Source organism: Lacerta agilis, chromosome 8 (genome assembly GCF_009819535.1).
Source record: "Lacerta agilis isolate rLacAgi1 chromosome 8, rLacAgi1.pri, whole genome shotgun sequence".
Taxonomy (NCBI): domain Eukaryota; kingdom Metazoa; phylum Chordata; class Lepidosauria; order Squamata; family Lacertidae; genus Lacerta; species Lacerta agilis.
The window spans coordinates 17,802,293-17,819,713 of record NC_046319.1 but is presented as its reverse complement, the minus strand read 5'-3'; the positions used below and the strand labels follow the sequence as shown (position 1 = coordinate 17,819,713).

General features: G+C 43.8%; 1 protein-coding gene across 1 annotated transcript in view; it reads right to left on the bottom strand.

Moving 5' to 3' along the window:
- The window catches only part of GABRD (gamma-aminobutyric acid type A receptor subunit delta), a 39,440-nt gene that overhangs the window by 3,943 nt on the left and 18,076 nt on the right, over positions 1 to 17,421 (bottom strand). Inside the window, exons 2-6 of the mRNA XM_033156377.1 lie at positions 8,618 to 8,730; positions 6,778 to 6,845; positions 6,410 to 6,630; positions 5,399 to 5,481; positions 2,991 to 3,128 (exon numbers count right to left, since the gene is read on the bottom strand). Of these exons, the coding sequence (XP_033012268.1) occupies positions 2,991 to 3,128; positions 5,399 to 5,481; positions 6,410 to 6,630; positions 6,778 to 6,845; positions 8,618 to 8,730 (623 nt within the window). The remainder of the gene's footprint in view (positions 1 to 2,990; positions 3,129 to 5,398; positions 5,482 to 6,409; positions 6,631 to 6,777; positions 6,846 to 8,617; positions 8,731 to 17,421) is intronic.

Below are 17,421 nucleotides of genomic sequence, written 5' to 3'. Positions count from 1 at the left end.
CCCTATATAGTTAAGTAAAATCTTTATCCCTTGATCTGAGGATTGTACAAACAGGTGCTCAAATAGCAAAGAAGCAACCAGTAACTTGTCTATTTTTAAAGGCAAGGTGTGCCCCCCCCCACACTGCCTCACAGTTGGATAGAGAAAATCCTGACATGTTGAGACAGATTGTATTCTCTTATGCTATGCTGCGGACTCTGAAGGGTTCAATCCATGCAGCAGGGACAGATTTGATGGTGCCTGCCTTCCACAAAACCATGAAATGTTTTCCTGGAGCTCTTATGAATGCCCACACACCGTTCAGGGGTTTTTGTGTATACTGAGCTCAGTCCACGGTCACCCCAGTCTAAGTCTAGCAAATATACGGAGCTTCAATTTTATTCCACTTTACAATCTTATTACAACTGAAATTTAAAAACAACAAAAAGCAGATTTCCTCAGCTTTTTTGTGGTTGACATGCTGGTTTAAACGCACTTTACTTTCAGCAAACATTTGTTATTTATTTTAAGCTAGCTAATTTGTTTAAAATGTACTCCGATACAAATAAAACAGCAGTGGGCCTGATTTCTCCTGTCAGAAATGTATGGGGAAGCAAGGCACTATGGGAATTCTCATAATACCAAAGAGTTTAAAGAGAGCAACACACAGAGAGATCATGCATTCAAAAGGCCACACATTTATGCTTTTTAAAAGCACTGGGCTGCATCCAACTAAATCCTGCTCAGAACAGACCCACTGAAATGAATAGACCTTGATTAGTCATGTCCATTATTTTTGTGGGTCTACTCTGAGTAGGGCTGTGGCGGTTCGCTCAACCTGCACAGGTCCCCCAGACGTTTAACGGTCCGTTGATACCTGCACTCACCACTTTATTAATTAACCGCTGCCACCAACCAGTCTGTCTGGTATTTACTTCACTCAGTTCAGTCAAGGAGAATATTGGAACAAAACTGTTTTATTTGAAGTTTGGTACATAAGCATGTGGTTTCTGAATAAACAGTACTTTCTTGGTTGTGTTCTTGTTAACAACAGTGCCCAACTATTTCTCCCACCCCTGTTCCTATTCCTTCCCTTGCCACCCTTCTTCCAACCTCTCAATACCCACGACAAGCCCCCAAGTCAAAGACAAAAGACAAAAGACAAGCCTAAAGACTAAAGACCTAAAGAACCAAAAGACCAAAGAACCAACGAACTCTCCCCGGAGGGGTTTATATAGCCCACATAACTCCGCCCCCTAAAGGTTCTTACTGGTTATTCCTTTTAACTCCTTCCATGCCATTCCTAAGTATGGGTGATCGCCTGGGCTGCATCCAACTAAATCCTGCTCAGAACAGACCCACTGAAATGAATAGACCTTGATTAGTCATGTCCATTATTTTTGTGGGTCTACTCTGAGTAGGGCTAGCCACTGAAAAAATGCTTTGAATTATTCATATAAACACACCACATTTATTGATTGATTGATTGATTGATTGAACCTATACCCCACCCTTCCTCTCCAAGGAGCCCATGGTGGTGAACAGATGATATGCAGTTCAAAATCAAAACAAAAATACTGCAAAGCAGTTAAAACATTATAAAAACAATTACAGTTTAAAATATCAAGCGCTGTCTTAGTGTAGTCAAGATAGAAGTGTATAAAATTAAGCAATTAAGAAAGTGGACAGAGAAAAATTATTTTCCTTCTCTCATGAAACTAGACTTGTGGAAATCCAATGAAGTTGGATGCTGGAACGATTCAGGACAGATTTTTAAAAGCACATGTTCACGCAGCAGAAAGTTAAACTATGGAATTCACTCCCACAGGAGGCGGTGATGGGTACCAGCTTGGATGCCTTTAAAAAAGAATGAAAACAAATTCATGGAGGATAAGGCTATCAACGGCTGCTGCCCAGATGGCCATATTCCACCTCCACTGTCAGAGGCAGCATATTAGTTAATACCCTGAATACCAGTTGCTGGGAATTTCAAATGGAGAGAGTTGCTGTCATTGTCTAGTCCTCCCGCAAGTATCTAGTTGGCTACTGTGAGAGCAGGATGCTGGACCAGATGGACTACTAGCTGGATCCAGCAGGTTCTTATGTTATTTAAAGCTATTCTGTCTTTGACAGCTCCACTAACAACAGCTGATGAGGTCTATGTTACTCAGAACACACATCCACAGAATGGTATTCCAAACCAGTGTAATGCTGTTTGCACACACACACGGGAAACCTGATCACAGTTCTCCACAATCATCTGACAACTCAGAGACACCAGGCGACCCAATTTTGCCAGAGCCAATGATCAGCAGATCATAGAGGCTTGCAAAACATTGCATATGTAATTATGCAAGCTTTGCAAAGGTGGGCGTGACTTGGCCCAAAGGGTCTACTGGAGTAAATAAGGTCCATGGGCCAAAGGTTCCCCACCCCTACTATAGAAATTATGGGTTGTATCCAACATTAGTGCTACCCAGAGTAGACCCACTGAAATCTAAGTCTATTTACTTCAGTGGGTATACTCTGAGCAGGGTTGGGGGAGAAATTTGATTTTAAGTTCTCATTCAAATTCACACGTTCTGAAACAGCATGCAAACTTAAAAAGAGTTCTTCAGAAATCACACTTCTCTGAATTTTAAGAGGCAGTTCTCTATCTAAACAGTCTTTACAAAATTGCATAAATCTGGGGGGATAAAGATTAGTGCAAATAACGTACAAAATGCATAATATTAGTGGAAATTGCATGCAAATGTGTATATTACGTGTGAATGTGCATGTTTGTCAAAACTGCACATAAAATGTGTACATCATTAGAATGCTGATGAATTTTCATGAGGATTTTTCTTTTTAAATCTCAAATTGCTCAAAAATGTGGAGAACTAAATTTAAATTTGGAAAGATCATAGTATCGAGAGATCCTTCCTTCCCCAACTCTGGGCAAAACCTAGTTGGATGTTACCCAGTTCCATCCCTGCAAGGCTTCTAAAAGGACTGGAAGCTTTGTTTACCAGATTTGAAGTTCATCACTTCTGTAGCAAACCGGTAATTGGTAATGGTGAACTGAGCAAGCTGCAGCTTATCCAGTCCATGGATCTGATCCTGGTTTTCAGACCAGTGGTAGACGATATCCTCTGAGGAGTAGCCATCTGTCAAAAGAAACTGAATAAATACAAGGATACGGGGAAAGATAAGAAGATTGACATGCTCAGGATGAAACACTCAGAATCCATGGCCACAGTTCTCTTACTGGTCCCACTGGTTAATGCTTTCTGGCCCACTTCAAACCTAATGAACCCAGTTCAGTGTATCATAGTTGACTGACCTGGAAACAAGCAAGGTGTCCACATGCTTCTCTTCCCATCACCCACCCCTTTTAAGATGATAGGAAGCACCAAGTCAGACAACTGGTCCATCTAGCTCAGCATTGCCTACACCAGGCATGTCCAAAGTCTGTTTCGGGGGCCTAATCCGGCGCACCGGTCGGTTCAATCTACCCCCTGTGGCAGTTTATTTCCTGGGGTGAAATCCTAAAAAAAAAGCTCAACAACTTCAATCCTACAAAAAATGTTAACAACTTTGGTCGGCCCTCAAGGCCCTTCACTTCATCAAATCTGGCCCTCTTTGAAAAAGCAGCGGGACAAGAGGAAGTGTGGATAAGCCCTAAGATGATAAAGGATCTGGAAACTAACCAAGCCATATGGAGAAGAGTTGAGGGAGTTAGGTATGTTTAGTCTGGAGAAGAGAAGACTGACAGGTGATATGATAGCCATCTTCAAATATCTGAAGGGCCGCCGTGTGGAAGGAGCAGCCAGATTGTTTTCTGCTGCTCCAGAGGGTAGGACTCAAACCAGTGGATTCAAATTACAAGCAAGGAGATTCCGACTAAACATTAGGAAGAACCTTCTGACACTAAGAGCTGGTTGACAGTGGAACGGACTTCCTTGGAAAGTGGTGGGAATGGGATCCCCTTCATTGGAGGATTTAAAGCAGAGATTGGATGGCCATCTGTCAGGGATTCTTTTTCTGTGATCCCTGCATCACAGGGTGTCTACTAGATGACCTGTGGGGTCTCTTCCAGCTCTACAATTCTATGGTTCTATGAAAAATAAGAAACTGATATTGGCAGATTCCCCACCTCTTCCCCACCCCATGATCGGTCACACAACATTCACAGGGAAAGGCAAGATATGTATTAAGAAATAAAATCAAACAGCTTTTCTGCACTTGTGCAAAATTGCCACTCTTCAAGTGTATAGCTCACCTGTCCATTTTCTACATCAACAATCCCCTCCCCACAAAACTCCTCGCTTATCTTTAAACTGCCCCCACTCCCATGGAGAACCAACTTTCCTTTTTTTAAAAAAAATCTGTTTTAAGAGACTTCATTTCTCCTTGTGATTATTGCTCTATAAACACAATCTGCAAAATTAAATTAAAATCCGAGCTCTCTGTAAAAACTCGCCAGCAGACTAAAATTTTGCCGCCTCATTCTCTGGCTGCCTCTGCATTTACTGATTGCATAAGTAAAAAGAACTGCAGATTGCTATATTTGGTGGGATAAAAACGTATTGTGCTTAATTGCTCAGAAAACAGTCAGTGCTAAAAATGAAATGAGAGGAAGGAGGAGGAGGAGGAGAAGGAGGAGGAGGCGGAGGAGGAGAAAACTCACACCAGCGTACAATGCTTTCTAGTTCCAGTGCACAGCTTTGCACGGTTATTCAGGCTTAGAGAAATGTGAAGTTTTCAGCATCCAGGTCATCCTGGCATTAAACTGTGTGCAACAGCGTTTCCATGGTGCCATCAGGCCATGCATAGCACCATTTAACCTGCCATCCCACCACCAGCCAGATTTCAGAAGCTTTGTGGTGCTGTGACAAAACCACATTTAGACAGAGTTCCAATGTGGACATTTGCTGTAAGCTGCCTTGAGTTACAGGAAGCCCACTAAAAATGTTCAAATAAACTGCAGGTAGGGCCAAATCTGTTAATTTCGGTTTCTTCTTTTTCCACTCTTTAAGTTCAGTTATCCACATTTCCACATTAGTTTGGGATAAAACAAAAACAAGTCCATGAAAATTTTGCAGCATTTCAGGGTGAATCTTTCCTAATATGCACATTTTTGCAAATGTCAGGGATGTTGGGAGCTGTATTCCAGCCACAGCTGGAGCACCAAAACTTATTCTTCCATGCTCTGGATGCCGTTGGACTCCAACTCCCATCAACACCAGACAGCATGGCCAATGGTCATGGATTATGGGAGCTAGGAAAGCTGCGCTTTCCCTGCTCCTGCTCCAATAATTAAGGGGCTTGCACTCAGGGACAAGGCTACCCTGTGTGAAGGTAATTATCTGCTCCACTCCATGCCCTCCTATTTGAGAAGCCCCTTTTAAAATAGACGCCTCAGAATTGAACTCACAGCTCTCCAAATCAAACATGCACTCCTGCTCATCCATAGGGTATTTGGTAAGGTCCATGTCACAGGCCACTGTTGAGGTGATTCTATCCAAAATGAAGACAGCAACAAAAACCACCATTACATACAGGCTAACATTTGCCATTAAAATTATTATTATTAATTATTATTATTATTATTTACTTTTTATACTACAAAACAACAAGAAGCAGTGTTAAAACAAAAACCCACCCTCCCACCATTTTTGAAGACATGAGTTTGGATTACATCAGAGCTTGCATCCCTTAAATTGTCATATTTCCAGTTGGGTAGCAATTTCTCTTACTGCCTGCAATGATAGCAAACAAAACTTTATAAAGTGGAGAAGGTCCCGCGTTCTCCTCTTCTGCACCTGTGGTGAATGTTGCACCTTCTAATAATTTCCAATATCTAGTTGTTACTAGCCTGGCTGCTAATAAAAGCTGGATGATGATGATGATTTGACTACTACAATTTATTACTCACTCTTCAGCCTAAGGTCGCAGGTCAGGTTGCAACAATTAAAACATAAGATGCTTAAATAACCCCATCCCACCCTACCTGGCCAGTTAAAACTTTAAAAATGTGCTTAAAATGCAGGTTCGTATTGTCTCATAGGTAAATTTTATGTAAAGCGAACTTCAGGCCTTTTACCATGTTTTGTCCGGTTATCTCCCTAATATCTTTGAATAATTCCCCTCAGAATGTGGCTACCCTATTGCAGGTCCACCACATGTGCTTATATGAACCCAAGTTGGTGGGGCAGGCAGCACTAATGGTGACTGGTGAGTTGGTGACCTTCTGCTTCTCAAGAGCCTCACCAGCCTATACAAGTGCAAGCAAACATCAGGCTGATCAAAGGCCAACTGGTCCCTGCCCACAAACACATGTGGCCTGAACTATATACAGCGCTTGGGAAACCACCTAAAACCCAGAGGTTGCCATCAAATTACCCAGCACAAAAGGTCACTCTTCCTCATGAAGTTTCTGTTTTACCTGATGCTGTACAGAATGACCCCATCAGGCTGCAACCGGATGAGCTTGTTCTCCACTGTGACGTCATGGAACCAGGCGGACTTGGCATTGACGATGAAGGTATCCGGCAGCCACAGCTTATCCACAAAGCGACTGTCCAAGCCCAGGGTTTCGTTGGTGTGATTGTACGACAGCCGGTCATCACGCCAGCTTTGATGCAGGAAGACTGTCATTGTGTATTCCTGAGGACAAGAATCACCACCACTGGCTGCCATTAAAATATCCCACAATTCCATAATCTGGAGAAACATATATCTTTAACCCCCCCCCCCGAAAAATGTCGGATGGTACGACACGGCAGCATTATATTTCTTCTAGCGCCAACTTACCATATTGACTTCTGATATGTGGTCAATGCTGGCCACTTCAATGGCTAGAGCAACGTTAACAGGGGGGCCTGAATTGTGGGAAAGAAAAAAAGAGGGGGTTATTTAATTTTATTTATGAGATTTCTTACTCCCCATTTCACCATAAGGTCCCAGGTGGGGTTACAACAATAGAATATTAGATTAGTCTTTAAAAAGGAAAAAAAAAAAAAAACCACCACCATTATAAAGCAAGGGAAACTTTTCCAAACGGTACACAAAAGTTTACATTCAGCAAAAGAGGTGGGTCCCACAAAGCAAAACACATTAACTGCAAGAAGCCAGAGGCCAGGGTAAAGTGATGTGTACTGTGCAATGAAGAGGGCATAGTGAAGATACAATGAAGACACATCTGTGGGGAGGCAGTTCCACAATTTAGGGGCTGCCACAGCGAAGCCCCCTTCCGTCCTGGGCCACCAATCCTCCACTTTTCTGAGGGTAGTGAAACTACCAAGAGAGGCCACACTGGCAATTCTTAACATCCCGGGAGATTGGTGAAGAGGCAGTCTTTCATATATTTGAGGCCTACCTAAATCTTTCAGGTGTTTGTACTGTATATTCTGGCATATAAAACTACTTTTTAATCCAGGAAAAACTTCTCAAAAGTCGGGGGTCATCTTATACGCCGGGTGGAGAATCTGCAGTCGAGTATATCTCAAACTCTAAATTTTAACTGGAAAAGTTGGGGGTTGCCCAGTCATCTTATACGCCGGAAAATACGGTACTTTGAATTAGGAAGAGCAACAAACTGGTAACCAGTGCTGCTTTTAAAATAGATGTTACACAATTTGAAAGTAGAACCCCTGTCAGTGAAACTGAGGGAATGGTGACTGCTTCTCCACCTGCCACCTGGTGGTGTCCAAATGGGGGCTTTTGTGCCATTAACAAAGCCTAAAGGCCAAACTACGCATGATTATTATTCTTCATTCAATTTGTAGACTGCACTTCATCCGTAGATCTTAGGGTGGTTCACAGCATAAAAATACAAGATAACCAACACAAAATACATAATAAAAACAGGAACAAATAAAAACAAGAACAAAACAAAGCAATAACCCCCTCTCCTCCACCTATACTCAGGCACATCCCAACTCGTGCCCTTACCCATAGCTGTCAACTTTTCCCTTTTTTAAAGGGAAATTCCCTTCTTCCGAATAGGATTCCTCGCAAGAAAAGGGAAAAGTTGACAGCTATGCCTTACCTCCTCCAAATTTGTAATTTGATTGGATAATGGCAATTTTTTAAAGCCACGGTTCCAGGACTTTCTGAAAAAGCTTAAACTGTTAATACTGTACTCACTTTACAGGTTGGTATATCGTTTGGCAACTGCAAAACCCTCCACAACTATCCTATACAGGCTCAGAGCTACACTGGCTACTTAGTTTTCACCTCCACAGCCTCACATGTGGTTTCAAGAGTTAACCCAAGTGTTATACATCAGACACACGTTTAAACATGTGGAGAAAAGACTGTGCGGCCCTGATCCATGGCATAGCCATCAATCCAAATCAGAAGCCCGTGGTAATATTCTGTTGAAATTTGCCCTGTAACCACAGATATATGCTTCCTTGCTGCAATGTAAATTGTTTCATGGTTTGTTTGTTTTTTAAAAAAACAAACCATATCCAGTTTAGGCCCCATCTGCACTGTACATCTTAAGCAGTAACATACAACTTGAAACAGTCGACAACTTCCCCCAAAGAAACATGGGAAGTGTAGTTTGTTAAGGGTGCTGAATGTTTCTGGGAAAGCCCTATTTGCCTCATGGAGCTATGATTCCCAGGGTGGTCAGCCAGAATCTTACCTCCAATTCCAGGCCTGAAATTTCTTGCGTACCCTTTCATCAGGTCGTCCAAATTCGGCAACCAAGATATTTCTATGTTTGACCCGATGTAATCTCCAATGTCATTCATAGCTCTGTGTTGTTGTTGAAAAAGAGGGGGGGGGGACATGGCATCAGAACACAGGAATTTGCCAAGTTATTCCAAGTCAGGCCATTGGGTGACTTAGGTCAGTACTGTACTATCCACACCGGCTGGCAGTGGCAGGAGTCCATGTGTTGGGGCAGGACTTTTGCAGCAGGGACCTGTTGCACCTGAGAACTTTCCCTGTGCTCTGTTCCCCCTCTGGACAAGAAAGAGGAATGATAAGAGTTCAAGGACACATTTCAGCTTGGGAAAAACACTCAAGGCATTGCAGGCAAGGGGTGTAGCCTGAAAAGAGAGGGTGTGGCTTTGGGGACAATTCTGAGAGCCAGGACCTGGAGGGCCACATTTGACACCTGGGCCTGAGGTTCCCCATTCCTATCCTAGATAATTCCTCTGACTACCAATTGCAACAGGGGGGCGGGAGAGACCACGGGAGAGGGGTATCACATTTGTTTAATGTATCTAAACCCCCCTGTCTCCCAAGTTGGGATTCAATGTGGCTTTCAAAACTTCAAAAACACAGCTCTGAAATACAAAATAATTATAACAAACCAGTTGAAAACAATAGTTAAAATACAATAAAAACACATTTGTAACTAGCATGAAAACACTGATTGCCCAAAGGCCTGTCTGAATAGGAAGGTCTCTGCCTACCGAGAGAAAGATATCAAGGAGAGACACAATCTGACCTCCATTCGGAGGGAGTACCACAACATGGGAGCAGCCACAGAAAATGCTCTCTCGCAGGTCGCCAGCAACTGTGCCTCTGGTGTTGATGGGGCCTGGAGAAGGTGCTCACCTGAGGATCTTAGCACCCGGGCAAGTTCATAAAAGGAGATACAATCTTCCAGGTAACCCAGGCCCAAGCCACATAGGGCTTTATAGGTCATGATCAACACTTTGAATTGTGCCCGGAAACAGACCAGTCACCAGTGAAATTGTTTTGACGGGGGTAATGTGCTCCCTACATTTAACCGGCCCCAGGCAGTAGCCTGGCTTCAGCATTCTGTACCCAGTTAGAAGCATCTGATTGGCCATTGTGGGGAAGCAGGATGCCTTGGGTCTGATCCTGCAGCGCTGTCCTTAACGTCCCCTGAGCAGCTCCTTCTGACAGCAGTTCCCTTTACAAAGGCCCTTATGGATGTGGACTGTGGGAGAGATAACTTGCTGTTGGACCTCAAAACCGGTAATGAGTTAAGCTCCAGAGCTACATGAGCTACATAACTCAAAACATTAGATGAGAGCCGCCCTCAGATCTGGCGCAACAGCTCCCACCAGGCTCCGAAATAAGCAGAGCGCTTGAAAAGAAATAATGCGGGTAGAAGGAGAGAAATCTTGTTAAATATTGATGAAAGGCTGTAGTCGAATATACCATAAGCATTTCCTGTCTTGGGACTTACGTAACTTTCCTAGGGGTTTCCCGCCCCCCCTTTCTTCTTCTTCCATGTGTCACTGGCCCAAAAAAGGAAGCAAAAGCCCTACTTCCGAAGTTGGTCTTTTGCATTTAATGCCACAAGGCCACGCTTTGAATTGCTCTGCCAAACAAACGGGGCAGAAAAGTGTTATTCAGCTTTTGTGCCGATTGTGCTCTGGCTTCCCATGTATGCGCAGACAGCGTCAGGGGGGTCTGGGATACCGTTCTGTGGATGTTATGTTCTGAGTAACACAGACACCATCAGCTGCTGTTAGTGGAGTTGTCAAAGATGGAAGAGCTTTACAGAATGCAATAAGAGTCCTGCTACATCAAGCCAGTGGCCCATACAGTCCAACATCCTGCTCTCACAGAAGCCAACCAGATGCCTGTGGGAAGCCCAGAAGCAGGATCTGAGCATAAAAACAACTCTCCCCCTTTGCAATTTCCAGGAACTGATGTTTACAGACTTGTGGGTCCGACGTAGGGGTCTGCAAGGCTGCATGGAGGACCCATGGGCTTGAGTCTCCCTACCACTGCACTATATGAAACAATGATTTCGGGGTGTTTTTTTTTTAAAAAAAAGAACAATGACAAGGGGAAAAAGCCAAACAAAGCCGTCTGCTTCTGCATTCCCACTCCCTTTGGCAAGTGCATACTGCATGTCTGAATTGAAAATGTATCCCAAGATGAGTGATTCATCCCTGCATTCAGTCACTGCATCAGAGTTTAATAAAAGCCACTGTGTGAGGAGCTGTCATTAGTAATGGCATCACTGGATGTGGGGTGGGGTGGGGGAGGAAAGAGGGGAAAGAAGAGAAAGATCCAACCCTTGCATTTCTTTCTGACATGTTTCCCCTGTATTCAAAGGTTCAGCAAGTCATGCCCTGTTGGTTACTAACCTCTGTGTCATTCGTTAAAATGTGGGTTTTTTATAGAGAGAGACTGTACAAGAGAAATTAGAAACATGGGAAGCTGCTTTACACCAAGTCAGACCATTTGTCCATCTCGCTCAGTGTTGTTTACACTGACTGGCAGAGGCTCCATCTGCACTATGTATTTAAACCAGAAAATACCCCTTTACACAAAATACCCCTTTACACAGTCATGGCTTCCCCCAAAGAATCACAGGAACTATAGTTTGTTAAAGGTGCTGAGAGATGTTGTTGTTGTTCAGTCGTCCAGTCGTGTCCGACTCTTCATGACCCCATGGACCAGAGCATGCCAGGCACGCCTATCCTCCACTGCCTCCCGCAGTTTGGCCAAACTCATGCTGGTCGCTTCGAGAACACTGTCCAACCATCTCATCCTCTGTCGTCCCCTTCTCCTTGTGCCCTCCATCTTTCCCAACATCAGGGTCTTCTCTAGGGAGTCTTCTCTTCTCATGAGGTGGCCAAAATACTGGAGCCTCAACTTCAGGATCTGTCCTTCCAGTGAGCTGGGCTGATTTCTTTAAGGATGGATAAAGTTGATCTTTTGCAGTCCATGTTAGGAGACCTCTATTCCCCTCACAGTGCTACCATTCCCAGAAATCTCTGGGATGAGGGATGGATTGTTAAACCACTCCGAGAACTGTAGCTCTCGGAAGGGAAGAGTGATCTCCTAAAAACTCACAGCAATTTACATCCCTCCATGGACGTAGCCAGGTTTTTTGTTGGGGGGTGGGGAGCAGCTAAAGTTGTTGAGCCGCTGTCCTGGCCAGGCCACCACCATCTCTGACCTCAGGATTCCAGAACTTACAGCTGTCAGTTCTGTGGGAAGGCAAGCAAGGACCCACAGCCCAGGTAGGGCTTGCTAGCTCTGGGAGGAGGTGTGTGATTCCTCAGCTGGCGTAGGCTCAGGACAGGTGAGGGTCACATGCCTCATCAAGCCCAGAAGCTTTAAAAGGAAAGCCATCCTGGCCAGGCTGGCATCTGTTAGGAAATCACAGGTAAATTATACCCCGTAAATATCGGTAGGACATTGCGGGGGGGGCAGGCTTCTGCTGGGGCGGGTGGCAGAACCTCAGATAATTAAGTACTTTCAATGCTTTTCAATAATATTTGTGGATCTGGGGCAGGGGGGAAGCTGCCCCCATCTGCCACCACTTGACTATTGTCCATGCATCCCTCTCCATCATAAACTATGGTTTCTTCACTCACCCCCCATCTCTTCCTTTTCACAAGGGAGAGCATCTTCCCCCAATCTCTGTAGGGCATCTCATTTAAAAACAGGGAGAGATTCTCACCTTTCAGGAAAAAGAAGAAGAAGAAGGGGAGGAGGAGGAGGAGTTTGGCTTTCATATCCCGCTTTATCACTACCCAAAGGAGTCTCAAAGCGGCTAACATTCTCCTTTCCCTTTCTTTCCCTTCCTCCTCCACAACGAACACTCTGTGAGGTGAGTGAGGCTGAGAGACTTCAAAGAAGTGTGACTAGCCCAAGTTCACCCAGCAGCTGCATGTGGAGGAGCGGAGACGCAAACCCAGTTCATCCGATTACGAGTCTACTGCTGTTAACCACTATACCACACTGGCTCTCAAAAGCTCGCTAAGATGTATAAAGGAAGGAATCCAACATGCTGGAGATGTAAAAAGGGTGTGGGAACATACTATCATATGTGGTGGACCTGTTCCTAACCATCTGACAGAACAACCACCAATCTAACTAACAAAAAGTAATGGTTCCTTAGGAACTGTAGGACCAGGGAGGGACATTTCATCAAATTACTTCAAAGATTTGCTGTCAACATTGGTCTCTGTTTCTCTAGCAGTGCAGGCTGGAGATTGAGCAACATTTTGTCCCCCAATCATTAAGTGCTGCTGTCAAACTCTCATTTAAAAAAATAAAACAAATGAATAACTTTTTCTTATACCACACCTTTCCTCTCAAAGCATTGAAGAAAGTTGCTGAATCAACTAAAGCTGGTTAACTTCCTTACCAAGAGGGATTATAAAATGTAAATCCCCCAATTTTAATGTTTTTAAGTTTTCCCACCAACCTGTTTGCAGGTGTTTTGTTTTTTTAAAACGTATTATGACTCATCAGTGCCGCACAGCACACATACTGTAATCCCAACGCCACTTTTTAATCAGGACTGGATACAATTCTCAACTGACCATGCCTTCCTGGAACTTCCGCTGCCATACAGCAGGGCCGGCCCAAGACATTTTGGCACCTGAGGCAAACTACAAAATGGGACATCTCCGCACCAGGAAAGGAGTGAGTGAAGCTCTACATCAGGAACAAGGAAGGGAGGAGACCAGCAAGGCCTCCTATTTGCCAAGGGGCCGCTGTGAAGGTTGCATTGTGTGGGGGGTGCCAATGAGGCAGCAGATCTGGCCTCCACATTTGTTGTATCCACTGTGGGGAGATTCAGTCACTGTGGAAGAGTCATTCCTTGGAGGCTGGATCTGCTGCGCCTCTGCATTCTGTCGCCTGAGGCAGTAGCCTCACCTTGCCTCTTGGGTGGCTTACAGATGTGGTAGACTAGCTCCTTGAGGTTTGTAGGTTTCAAAAAAGCATCACTCTGTGTTCCCTCAGGCCACTGCCTAGGTTTTTAGCACCCACATCCTCATTAGTTTAGGTTTCTGAAAGAATTCTGTATCAATGTGATGCCCTTGTAGCAAGAATGCACATACTCCGCGAGTAAAAAATATAACAGCACAAATAAACAGATCTATGCCAACGCAACTCAAAAGCAATACCATAAGAAAACCTAAGATCTCTATAAATTAAGCTCGTTTGCATAATTTTGTATTGCAAAATTTATTCTGCTCTACATAATTTATTCTGTTGGTAGGGGTGGGCAAAGAACTATGTCAATTAGTGAAACAAGATCCCGGTAAGCCAAAATGCCCCTTCTATTTCTCTGCACCATTTAATGGGGGCTGGAAAATGTGTTGGGTGATGGGGGGTGGCTGATAAGGATTGATTGCAAAATTAGTATTTCTTGGGAGGCATTAAGAGAGTTTGACACACCCAACTAAAAGTTCCTATAAATGTCACATGCCTTTATTGGAAATGTTTTTGTAGCTCAGCAGAGGATCTTAGCAGGGTGGCGTGAGGCTGTGTTCAGCAAATTTCCACTCATTGCAAAATAGAGAGAACCTCTCCCCCCACCTAGAGATGGAAGGATCTGCCAGTTTTGGTATGTAGAATAATTACAGTGAAAGAGTATTTCTCCTGGTTTAGATGTCAGTGTGTTTGTGTCTATCCCTTTCTGGGGACATCATAATTAACGCCATAAGTTTGGGTTAACCATCATTTCCCATTATGTCAAAATCCTGAAATGATGGTTACCAAATTTAAAACAGATCCATGTTGATGTTGTTGTTGTTATAATTGTTGGATTTATATACCGCCCTATATCCAGAGGTCTCAGGGCGGTTCACAGAAAAGATCAACATAAAAACCACAATAGTGGTACCTCTTGTTACAGACGGAATCCGTTCCGGAGGCCTGTCCGTAATGTGAAATGCCCGCAACTCGAAGCGCTGCGTCTGCGCAGGCGCACAGTCAATTTGGCGCTTCTGTGCATGCATGAACTGCAATTTAGCGCTTCTGTGCATGTGCGAGCGGTGAAACCAGGAAGTAACCCATTCCGATACTTCCGGGTTGCCACGGGACATAACGCGAAAAGACGCAACACAAAGCAGACGCAACACGAGGTATGATTGTGTGTGTGTGTGTGTGTGTGTGTGTATATATATATATATATATATATATATATATATACAACAACCCAACAACTCCCCCCCAAAAAAGAGCCACATTTTAAAAGGACATCCATACTGTGTAACTAACCATTGTTTCCCTGTTTGAATATAACTGGGAAAACCATCAGGGCCATCTTACCCATAGGTGCTAGGGGTGCGGGGCACCTGGGTGCCGGGCTCTCAGGGGCACCAGGCCGAGTCCGGGGCCTGAGAGTTCAGTCCAGGGAAGAGCCTTCCCATTGGTCAGAGTGCCACAGCGGGTTCCTCTCTGCGCCATGAGTTCAGGGGCAACCGAGTCAGCGAGATGCTGAGGCGACCAGCCGGCTCTGCCCTCTTGCATGCCTGGGACTGGGCAACCTGGGGGTGGGGGTGCCGGGCGGATCTTTGCACCCCGACGCTGCATATGCTTAAGACAGTCCTGAAAAACAATGGCTTGTTGAAGGCTTCCTGGCTTACCAGTGTGTGCTAAGAAGGGAAGAGGCAATGCAAAAGCAAAGCACCTAAGGAAGAGGATGTATCAGTTCATTAAGGCAGTGTTTTTCAACCACTGTTCCGCGGCACACTAGTGTGCCGTGACATGTTGCCTGGTGTGCCGTGGGAAAATTACTTTATATATAGTCAATATAGGCACAGAGTTAATTTTTTTAACATTTTCTAATGGTGGTGTGCCTCGTGATTTTTTTCATGAAACAAGTGTGCCTTTGCCCAAAAAAGGTTGAAAAACACTGCATTAAGGTGAGATGGGATGGCCTGAACTGGGTCCTTGCTTTTCCTGTAGAAGACTAACACTGCTGCCTCTTTGGAAACCCTGAAGAATGCCCTGCTTCTCCTTACCTGGGACCAGTTTGCTACAGGTCAGCGTCTCAAAGCAGGGCCTAATGCTATTTCTACCACCATTAAAACAACACCTCTTTGGGACAGCCTCTCAGGCTGGGGGGTCACTGCATGAATTCTCTCTTGCATTGGCCTCTGGGATAATCCAGAGCAATTCACGTACCCTTTCCATCTGCCATTCCTGACTCTAAGCGATGCTCACTGTAAATATGTTCTATATTTTGAAATGTAATTGAAAAAGCATTAGGCTTAATTCACAGCAACCTTGCAAGCATGCAACAACAACAAAAAAACAAGAACAAAAACCCCACCAGATTTCCTTTTCCCTGCTAGCTTTAAGCAACACTGCATAGTGCACTGTTTAGATCTATATAGCGTCTACATTTTAAAAGCTTTTCTTCTCTTAGGTTAAAAGATCACACGAAATACATGACAAATTATCTGCAAATAGACATGCTTCAATTCTTTTTTTAAAAAAATACAGATTCTTCCTACAAACAAAATATAAGAGATTATGTTTCTATTTTTAATTAAAGAATGAAATACCATGGTTTGCTGGAGGGGTTTAAAGGGCTGAATGCTCAGTATCACACCACCTAAACAAAGGATAAGTGATTTTGTCACACAAAAATAAAAGATCCCTCTGTTCCATTTTCCATTCCCTCCCCCAATGACCCACATGCCTGTCTTATTCCTTGTGTACTTGGAGTCTTGCAGTGCCCTCATTGTCATACACACACACAAACGCTTACACATTTATTCCCTGTGGGTAACGCTGCATTAATTTCCCCTAAAATAGCCTGTCCTGTGTCGAGTTAAAAGCAAAAAGGGTGTCGGTTCTTTAGCTTAAAGACACACTAGGGAAAATACTGTAATTTATCATAGTGACTACTCAGAAATTAACCCCCTAAGCTGGAGCATTGGAAATAGGAGGATTTGCAGGATACAGTGCATCTGTATTTATAAGCACATGCACCATACACAAGGTGCATCTCCGCCTTCTCCACCACCACCACCCCACTCCACCCCATGCACCAAGATTCAAGTGCAATCGAGAGAGACACAAGTGGGATGGCCAGTACTGGGGTGGTTGTTAGTTTCATTCTGATAGACGTAAAAGAAAGAGGCTTTGCCCTGTCAGACTTTCAATTGTATTACAAGGAAGCTTGTTTGCGTTGACTAAAGGAATGGATCGTATTGGAAAATGCAGGCATTTGGAAGGCCATCATATAAAATTTGGCTGGCATGCCTTTGGTATGAGAAAGCTAAAGTTTATAAGAGTTTTACAGACCACATTATTAGGAAGCATTTGTACAGAGTTTGGGAGAAATATAAAAACTTGCTGGAAAGAAAAACACATTTATGGCTATCCTCCATTTAAGCAATTACAATTAAAAGAGTTAATGTGGATAGACAATGGGCGACCTATAGGGAACTGTTGGACCTTACAGGGAGGGAACCCTGACTGAAACCAATGGAAGATGAAAGTAGCCAAGTTTCCAACAGTATTATTAGTTACATGATATGTTTAAGTTAGGTTTTAAAAATGGATTCCTGGACCAAAGTTCACAATTTGGAAGACAATTATTACAGAATAAGGATAAGTTATTGTCCAAGATGTATAACCTCTTATTAGAATGGGAAACAAAAGACAAGCTAGTCAAAGCTTCAATGACACAGTGGGCAATGGATAAAGGACACAACATAGATTTAAACCTCTGAAAGAAACTTTGGAAGAATG